Genomic DNA, 10325 nt, shown 5'->3' with positions numbered 1-10325 from the left:
ATTGGCCTTAAACACCTCCAGGGATGTTGAATCTCCTTTCTTGTTTAACAACATGTTTTATAGAATCATAGGATTGTTTCAAATCCAATCACCAGACTAGGAGCATTATGGCCATTGTACCATGTCCCAGTGCACCATATCTACATGTTTCTTGAACACCTCCAGGGACAGTGATTCCACCACCTCCCTGGATGAGCTATGTGTCTTGAAAAAACAGTTTAGAGAAATTCTGTTCAGTGTTATGCAGGGGTTCAGACACGGTGGGCCTTTTTTATCACGTTTTCTATTAACCTATGAGTATGCCAATAAGTAAAGCAAGAGAGCTGCTGGTAATTATCCAGCACAAAGAGAGCTTCATCTTACACTGAAAACTGTATCACCTATTGCAGTTGACAATTTCTAAAGTGTTCTTTTCAGTGGCTCAACAATTATTATTTTCTTCCATTAATATATGCAACTTGAAGAGAAAATACTAGTGTCAAAGCACAGTTTCATTCATGGACCTCTGTAGACCTCAGTGTTCTATTCAAAGCTAAACTTACATCAGCCAGTTCTGTACTGTGAACATTAACAAAGCTTAGGGACAGCTCATAAGTGGTTAATATATTTCCTCTGGCTGAACAACAGTTGCCACATGATTATAATACTATACTGGTGGTTCTTTGCAGATCAGAGCAGCAGAGACTGAAAATATTATGCTCATTTGGAGTGGTGAATGTAAGGCTGCAAAGAGAATTGGCTCCCTTGGTTATGCTTCATTAAAAAATAAAATCAATTTACACACAGAAAAAACTACCTCAAATAAAAGAAGACAAATTAGTTGGTTGCACTAAAATGAGCACAATTTCTTTAAAGACAAAACATTTCACTACAAGGACAGTAAGTGCTGAAGAACGTTACCAAGGGATGTTGTACAGTTTAAATCTTGGAGGTTTTCAAGATGTGACTAGACAAATCCCTGAGCAGCCTAGCCAGATTCAGTGCTAACCTAGCTTTGTGCAAGAGACTGGACAAGACAGACTTCCAAAATCCCTTCCCCTTATATTATTATACAATTCACTGTTTCCACTGCTTTTGAATTAACTGAAAAGCTGAGACCTTGGAACCTTAAAGAGCACTCTCCCAGCTGGTTCACATTTGTATGTCTGAAGGAGCATAAACCGTGTGCTCCTTGTTTCTGTGCTGCACATCCTTCTGGTAAAACAGTGATACAATGCAAGATTTATATCTTGGATTAGGTACTTGCATAAGCATTTTCCTCTAGCACTTGATGAATTAGAGGCTTCATTTAGCCAGGAGTTCCACATCTCTTCCAACCTGGTTGATTCTATGATTCTATGATCTATAATCATAATCATTATTGCAGGGAATCAGTGTATCAGATACTGATTGGCCCAGTCATGGGCATAGCCCTGTTTTGCCAAGCACTGTATAAAAATATACCCAAAAAAGGAAAAAGAAAAGGGAAGGCCATCTTACAGAGATAGCAGCTTCAGCAAGGCTGAAAAGTGGGGTGGCATGTACAGACAGCAATTGCACAAAAACACTGTCATGAAGAAAAAGTGCTTCCTTCAACACTAATTGAAGCTGAATCTGCAACTAGTAAAGGAAGCAAATTACGTGTACAACAATCCTATGCACTGTATTCTGGCATTAGAGAAGTTATGATAGACAGCTTTAAATATGCACTATCAAAAATAGATGTAAACCTTCTAACCAAAAAAGAAAAGCGCTATGTTGTTGTTGTTGGGACTGGGCTGGAACCAAACTATGGTCCGGCCCCTAACACTACTGGGCTGCAACCAAACTATAGTCTGGCCCCTGACACTACTGGGCTGGAACCAAACTATAGTCTGGCCCCTGACAAACTATAGTCCACCCCCCACAGTGTCTGGGGGACAGTGAAGCAGCTCCCTGTTTAAAAAGTTTGAGGACCCCTGATTTATTCCATCTGTAAAAAACAGATTAAGATTTACCATCATCATAGATGTGCCCCAACAAGGAATGACTTGATGCATATGTCACTCAGACTGTTAACTAAACACTCTTTACAACTTGTCATGGATCTTTCCAACAGGTAAAAAGAACAATAATGTAATCCTTACTGTTAAAAAAAAAATGTAACAACCAAATAAAACATACTCATTTGAAGATATCATCGAACTTGAACTTCCCTTCTGACTACATTGCACTGTTTTGTGTTTACAACAAAAATTCCACCTGTCCCATAGTGGTCAGACACCTCCTGGTGAAGATGCACTATAGTCTTGATTGATGGACTGAGTTTCACATGTTCATCGCTGTGTCTTATGCTTTCATTCATCAAGGGGACATATGTCTACTTTCAGCAAAGGTACGATGATAATTTAGTGTGTATTCACATAGATTAACTTGGACCAATATACATCTGTCCATAAAAGTACTAAACAACAACAACATGTTTCAGTGAGGTCCTGGAGGAGGTAGACTAAATATATGCTTAAGTATATATCCTCCTTCCAGATTACAAGGTGCTTAACAGATAAAGTGCTGCGTAAGTGATCATGTTGGTCTCCATTTTCTGTGCACGTTCGACAGGTCTGTAAACTGTATGTTCAAGTCAATCCCCTGCCTGATGTTTTGTTTGCCCTCAACACCATTTTAAATAGTGTTTGAACCTAGAAAACAGAAAACCAATATGTTCTCTGACAAATTCCTAATATTACCAAAGTAATTGGAAGAAAATGTATTCAAAATGATAAAAGTTTAACCTCTCTATGTTACTATCCTAAAATGGGGGCAAACTGCCAATGATAAGGTCTAGGCACATTTATTTTTTCCTTCCTAACATGAAGATGTAAAAATTCAGATTAGCTAATCCAGATTAGAAACTAACTTTATGATCTTATGTCCTGATTAGAATCTCAGGCTCTGGAACAGCAAAATATATCATTTTACAGTCATGTAGGTCCCTATCGTTGTGGCAAAGAAATACCCAAAGTGACTCACCATACCAGTGGAAAAGAAAATGAATAAAACCAATCCAAATCAATAGTCAGACTTTTTTGTTTTGCTTTGTTTTTTACAGCCCGGTGCTATTTGTAGAAGGAGTGTGTGGTGCCCAGCTTGGATAAGTATAGAGATCGAACATAGGCACTATCCACGTCATAATTGCAAGCATAACTACGGCAACTCCGATGATGTTAATGCCTAAGCCAGCTTTCACCTAAAGGAGAGGAAAAAGAAAGCAGAAACTCACATAAAGACACTGAAAAAAAGGGTTTTTTTAATGCTAAAAACCTCCTTTAGGGATCTTTGTTTTAAACTCACCATGTCCATAACAGTTAAGTGACCATATGAAAATACAATGGCATTGGCTGGGTTTGCTACGGGAAGCAGGAATGCAAAGGAAGTACATAAGGTAGCAGGTATCAAAATGAAAAGTGGATTCACATGAATGGCTTCAGCCTATTGTTAAATAGAAGACAGAGAACAGCTGTCAAGGGACACATTTGGCAAATGAAATACATAAACACAAACTTATTATACTTATAAGTGAACTGTGAACAAAATTGCTGGTTTAAAATAATGAAAAATAACCTTTTCTGATAACTCATTTCTAAGATTATAACTGGGAATGCCTCAGAGGAGAAAAAGTGATTCTAATACACAATAGCTGCTGAACTTTAAATTCACACCTGATGTTTTCTTATTGTAGTCAGTTAGAAGACCATAAAATGAGACTATTACAAAGAATGTGCATACTGCATAAGGGCTAAAAGAAAACAAAAAGGAAGATTTGTATATAATACACAGCAGAGATTCAAATAAGTGAAGACTAATATTTCTTCATGAGAGAGGGAGAGGGCATTAATATGTGCCTAGGCTGTCCAAGAGGAAAATCCACAGACCAGAAGAAGATTGGTAAGTTTTGAAGAAGAATAATTGGGTATTTTGATAAAGATAATGAAAACAAAAGACAAAATTGAGCTGAGAGAAGAAATGAGAATTGCATATAAACTACATCTATAAGACCTCTCTTTAGTGGCAGGTTGAAAGTTGCAGTATTAACCATATCACTGGAGATATCATCCTGAAGAAACACAAAGACATCTCCTCTTTTTAAGTGCTTCAGTTATTTGCAAATAGGAATAACAAAGTCAATTTTTTAGAGTTGAATTTTTACCTAATTTTCAGCATCTCTTGCAAGAAAGCCCCAAACCAACAAATCCAACGCACAACAGAGAACAACAAAAAAGATGCATGAAGTATTTTATGAAGACTTTTAAAAACAGCTTCTTTGAACAGCTGTGTTATTACATGGATGACAGAGTAGATTAAAAATAAGCTATGTTATACTCACCAAAGGAGATAGTATGGGCAAAAATATTGTAATGGTAGCTGGATTGCTGGCCACTTCTGTTACTGAAGTGACAATAAGGCACGAGATCAGGATAACCAGCCACAAAGGTAATGACCCTAGGGGGGTCAACTTGCTTGCTACCCATTCAGAAAGTTTGGAAACCTGCATAAGGAATATGACAACATAATTATGTTTTACAAATCACTGAAACGAAAATCTAATCAATTATGCAGAGTGGAAATTTAGTTATCTGCTAATTGTAAAGTATACCTCTAACAGAGAAAAATGGAAAGATTTTTCATGGTTTTTTTTTTTACATGTTTTAAGTACATTTTTCTCATTCATTGGTGTTTTATAGGAATCCATGCAAACTCTATTTCTTCTCCTTGTATTTTCACTTCTGAGACATTTACAGCAGTCATATTCAGGAAATTGTAATATGAATATACTGGGCTTTGTAACCAGAGTTTGGACCCAGACCTGCTTGATTTACTAGACTAGCTGGTGGGGATTTCACATGGGAGATAACTTAATGACATGAGACATTAACTCTAGAGCTTTTAAAACAGTGTGCCTGCACTACTCTTACCACTACCAGATTTAAATTAAGTAACAAACAGCAGTCATCATTGTGCGACATTTGAAGGCAAAACAAATTGTTTAGCCTGGATTGTTTAGCCTGGAGAAGAGGAGGCTCAGGGGTGAACTTATTGCTGCCTACAACTACCTGAGGGGTGGTTGTGGCCAGGACGAGATTGCTCTCTTCTCTCAGGTGGCCAGCATCAGAACAAGAGGACACAGCCTCAGGCTGCACCAGGGGAAATTTAGGCTTGAGGTGAGGAGAAAGTTCTTCCCTGAGAGAGTCATTGGACACTGGAATGGGCTGCCCATGGAGGTGGTGGAGTCGCCGTCCCTGGAGCTGTTCAAGGCAGGATTGGACGTGGCACTTGGTGCCATGGTCTAGCCTTGAGCTCAGTGGTAAAGGGTTGGACTTGATGATTTATGAGGTCTCTTCCAGCCTTGCTGATACTGTGATGCTGTGAAATGCCTGGTTTTGTAACTCTGTTTTCTGAATATCTTAAATGTAACTTTCTCAAATGAGAATAACTGAATTCACTGTGTGTCTGATTTGCTTCTGATAAGGGTCATGCTAATTGTTCAGTGTCTTCTTAAAACTGCATTACCTCACAGCCATCTGCCAGTGCAAACCCGCCACCAACAAGAATAGCTATTTCCCAGGGCATGCATGACTGAAATTCCTTCCAGGTAATCAGTGGAGTGTAACCAAAAACAGCTAGAGAAAAAAAAAAATTATAAACAACCAACCAACACCTCCCCCCACCCCCCAACAGAATAAAACAAGCAAGCAAACAAAAAACCAAACAGACCCAAACCACACACCCCCACCTCCCATTTGAAAACATATTGGGAAACATATTGAAATAATCTCTCTGAAGAAGTACTTGGGAAATACTCAAAGGTAAAAATGTCATCATCATAATATGCAGAAAATCTTCAACATGAACAGCCTACACTTCATGGGGCATATCTTTAGTTGATTTAAACTGTCACAGCCTCAAGACAGTACAACTGTAATGTTTTCCACTAGTGGAGCACTGATCCCCTCCATTTTCCACTATGTGGAGGATAGCTACATGACATCAGTGAGTTTAATTTACTTGAGCTGCACTATTCAGAGAGATTTCACTCTGTTTTGCTTAGACTCATTTATGTTCTGAGCTTGCATTCCGTGCAAACCTCCAGATCTCATTGATTTCTGCTGCAGAATTCAATGTGTAAAGAGGACAATCTGGAGGTATACTTTAATCAGGATAAATTCTATTTTGAAGGGAAAAAAATAAATGAGAGTGGACCATGAGCATTAAATGATCATTTACCATGCTGACTTTTACAGGGGACCTTAAATAAGCAGTAACTTTTTCACAAAACAAACTCTGCTTTGTGCCCTACAGTCTCATTCAAAGCCTGTTTCAGTCAATGGAAAAGTTGCTTGCATTGGAGGTGGTGGGCTGCAGTTAGCAGCACAGCACTAGCTCCTGCTGTTCCTATTGCTTAATTGTTGGCACTGACTTCCAGTCCAGAGGTGTTTTATATCCCATTAAGATATTATCTTATATTAAAACAGTAATATTGACATTTAACAATATTCCTCTAACAAGTGCAATAAGCCATATTTATGATAACACCTTAGATTTTTATTGTATCACATCAAAATATACTCAACTGGTTTCTCCATTTGAAGTCCTAGACAATGTTTTTGCTGGAATAATAAAGAACAAGAGGCCTATCACTAAGGCAGTTGTTGAATCTGTTGCATAGCCTTTATACCTAAAGAGAAGTTAACAAGAAAAAAACAAAACATAAATATATATAGTTAGGAGGGGTAGAGTAATGGCATGGCAGAAAGGAGCTGTTATGAACTGACCACGTTGAAAAATTCCCTACATGTGCACTACTTGGTGTAGCAGAAATAGGCAGAGTAGGGAATGAAGGAGTAGAGTTGAGCCAGTAAAGGCAGGGAGGTTGTGGAAAGGTATTTTAGCTTTTGTCTTTGTTCCTGACCATCCAACTCTATTTTTAATTGGCAATTAAATTAATTCTCCCCAAATCAAGTCTCTTTTATTGTGATGGTAACTGGTAGGAGATCTCCCCATTTTGTCACAGTATCACAGTATCACCAAGGTTGGAAGAGACCTCATAGACCATCAAGTCCAACCCTTTACCACAGAGCTCAAGGCTAGACCATGGCACCAAGTGCCACGTCCAATCCTGCCTTGAACAGCTCCAGGGACTTAGGAGCTTTTTGGCTTTAATTTCTCCTCTGTCCCATTGAGGGGGCATGGTGAAAGAGCTGTGGAGTGGGGATCTGTCCAAGGTCAGTTCACATCTACAGACATATTAGACACAAGCCTTCTAAAATCATAAATAAGTATCTTGGGTAACCATGTGCTATTTTATCACAGAGAAATAGCCTGAGAGAGAGGAACATTTGGGAATAGCTGATACTTAAACAACTAATCACAGTTCAATGAGAAATTTAATAATTTTAATACTCTGTAATAGATTCAGTCCAGCAGCCCTTAAGATACCTGTGCATAGCCACAAATGATGTTTCTGTTGCTAAGAGAAAGTAGCATAGATTTATTAGCTTCCTATGTGTGTCACCACTAGGGTCATTGACACAAGGGCCATGTTTAATTTGATAATTTCCATTGCCTGAGAAGTGCTTGCATTAGTGTTCCTCAAACTGATCCAACATTCTTCTAACTTATTCAGAGTAACCCCAAAATCAAGCCAAGTGCAAGACTGAGCTCTAAGGCCATTTTAATACATCCATCTAATTCTGTTACACACTGTAAGGTAGTGACATAGCCCAGTCTGTCTTATTTCATTCACTATGGCAAGTCAAATGAATACAAATCTTGCTGAAGGAAGTTAAAACGAATATTTTCTTAAGCTTCACTTTATTTGGTTTATTTTTCTATTTCCTTTAAGTTTTCCTGAGCCAATATACCAATATATTAGTCCTCTTGCCCTCATACCATATGCTTTTTTTGCACATACAGCTACAGTAGGTTCAAGCAGATCTTCCCAGCAGCTTAAGGCTTTGCCCTGAACCAGGACTTTTCATTGAAAGGGAAAAATCTCCCAGTTATGTGTCACAAGCGTATAATCTGTAGATATCTTTGCTTTAACAACAGTATTGGGTGAGATACCAACCCCCCTAATATGCACAGCACACTGACACCACAATCAGCATTCTTTTAGCTAACACTGGCACAAAATGAAGCTGCTGCAGAAGTGGAAGTGATTCTCAAATATATTCTCTCTTCTGCTTGCTATTGTCTGTTCAGATGCAGAATCTAAAGACCAGAAAATTTCTTTCTTGAGGATCTTAAGAGCTCCTATGAATTTTGGAGGAAGTTTTAGATACAGAAACAATTCATGCTGCTACTTTCTTCTAGGCAGCTGCCTCTACACAGAATGGTTGAGGTTGGAAGGAACCTCTGGAGGTCACCTGGTCCAACTCCTCCTGGTCAAGCAGAGTGACCTAGAGCCAGTTGCCCATTACCATGCCCAGATGGCTTTTGAATATCTCCAAGGTTGGAGATACGGCAATCTCTCTGAGCAACCTGTAGTAGAGCTCAGTGATCCTCAACACAGCCTTCTCTTCAGGCTAAAGGCCCCCAGCTCTCTCAGACACTGCTCACAGGAGAGATGCTCCAATTTCTTAATAATGTTTGAGGTTGGACTCTTTCCAGTGTAACCATGTCTTGTACAGGGGACCTCAGGACTGGATGTAACACTCCAGATGTGGCCTCATTAACTGAGGGGATGGACCACCCACTTCAGCCTCCTAACACAGCCCAGCATATAATTTGTGCAAGGGCACATTGCTGGTTTATGTTCAGCTTGGTATCCACCAGGATCTCTGGGTCTTTTTCCATTAAGCTGCATTCCAACTGGGTGGCTTGCAGGGTGTTCTGTTGCCTGGGGTTGTCTTACTGAACTAGGGAAGTATTCAAAATGTGAAACAACCATTCTCAGAGAACTGGAGGACACATACAACATCCTACTACTGTGATGATGCACATGGCACCATTCCAGACAGAAGCTTTTGAAGCATTAAAGTTTCAAATAAACTTTTTTTCAGAGTTCATTAATCCAAGCTGTAATAAAAGTGCATTTAGAACACCTACCTGCTTATAACACTTCAAATCTGATTGTCCTATAAGGCAGCAAAAAGTCTGTTGATTAGTGAGATCTCACAATGATTCCAAGTGAGATCATTGTAGAGAGCAAAGCTGTGGGCCAAAGTACATACTGGGCTTGTACTAGAAGTAAAGAAAGGAATAAAACATGCAGAAAAAAAAGAAAGAATGTAGTCAGGCAATAAACTGAGGAAGAATGAGGGAAGCATACCTTGCATACATCATCTGTAATCAGCTGCAACCACATGTTGAACTTTCTGTTTCTTATGAGGTTCATAAAGTTTGGGTCAAAGGCCAGTGTGAGACTCCTCTAATTGAAGCTAATACCCTACAGCCTGGAATCAGGCTAGGAAGGAAAGTGCCATAGCAGAAATGACGTGTGATCCTGTGCTGTCAACAGATGGGCAGGAAACAGGTGCTTTTACCCTGTGCTGCTCTCTGTATTATCATACAACATTTATTACAACACTCTACTGGCTGTCTCCAGAGGGAGATAACAAGGGCAGGACAGTAAATGATTCGGCTTTAATATATTTACAACATCTTCTAAGAAAAACTAGTTAGTAAAGGCATCTCGTAACACTGCTTAAAAATTAGCTCTATGCAATACTGATACAGCACAGATGTGGATTAAAAATTAGCAACATTTCAGAAAATAGCCCTTTAAAAAGTGGGGAGGTGTCATAATTAAATGCTGGGGGGAGGTGGGGGGTGGAAATCAGCGCTTGTATTTTAAAGGGGTATTCGGTAGTTTGTGAGGATGTGCTCAAGGGGCTGAAACATGGATTATGAGTGAGGCAAAATTGTTTCTTGAAACAGAACTTTGAGCATTCAATTTAGTTTGTCAAAACAAAGCTTACACTGTGATATAATTAAACTAGATATGTATATCCTTAAAGCACCTATGACAGAAAAGCAATAAAGACAAAACCAGATGGCTGGGAGCTATATCCAGATAGGAAAAAAAGGTGTGAGTTTGTTCTTGTTTAGTTTGGCAACAGAGATGATTATCCACCACGACAGATCATCAAGCAAAGTGGTAAATTCAAACTCGGAGGAACCTGTACTTTGCTGCTCTGAAATCAAGCCTGGCTGCTTTTTAGTAATTTCTGGTTTAATTAAATAAAACTATACCAGGCTTGACCTTGAGTACTGTGTCCAGTTCTGGCCCCCTCAATTCAAGAGAGATGTTGAGGTGCTGGAAGGTGACCAGAGAAGGGCAACAAAGCTGGTGAGGGGCCTGGAACACA

The 10325-nt window shown here is 39.1% G+C and overlaps 1 protein-coding gene across 1 annotated transcript in view; it reads right to left on the bottom strand.

The window, feature by feature from the left end:
* Nucleotides 1-1941: 1941 nt before the first annotated feature.
* The window catches only part of SLC13A1 (solute carrier family 13 member 1), a 53016-nt gene continuing 44632 nt past the window's right edge, over nucleotides 1942-10325 (bottom strand). Inside the window, exons 12-16 of the mRNA XM_064142007.1 lie at nucleotides 6588-6691; nucleotides 5527-5636; nucleotides 4343-4504; nucleotides 3310-3447; nucleotides 1942-3205 (exon numbers count right to left, since the gene is read on the bottom strand). Coding sequence (XP_063998077.1) covers nucleotides 3062-3205; nucleotides 3310-3447; nucleotides 4343-4504; nucleotides 5527-5636; nucleotides 6588-6691 — 658 coding nt within the window. The 3' untranslated portion in view covers nucleotides 1942-3061. The remainder of the gene's footprint in view (nucleotides 3206-3309; nucleotides 3448-4342; nucleotides 4505-5526; nucleotides 5637-6587; nucleotides 6692-10325) is intronic.

This window comes from Pogoniulus pusillus, chromosome 4, assembly GCF_015220805.1.
Source record: "Pogoniulus pusillus isolate bPogPus1 chromosome 4, bPogPus1.pri, whole genome shotgun sequence".
Taxonomy (NCBI): domain Eukaryota; kingdom Metazoa; phylum Chordata; class Aves; order Piciformes; family Lybiidae; genus Pogoniulus; species Pogoniulus pusillus.
The sequence above is the reverse complement of the archived record's forward strand: the minus strand, read 5'-3'. Positions and strand labels throughout refer to the sequence as shown.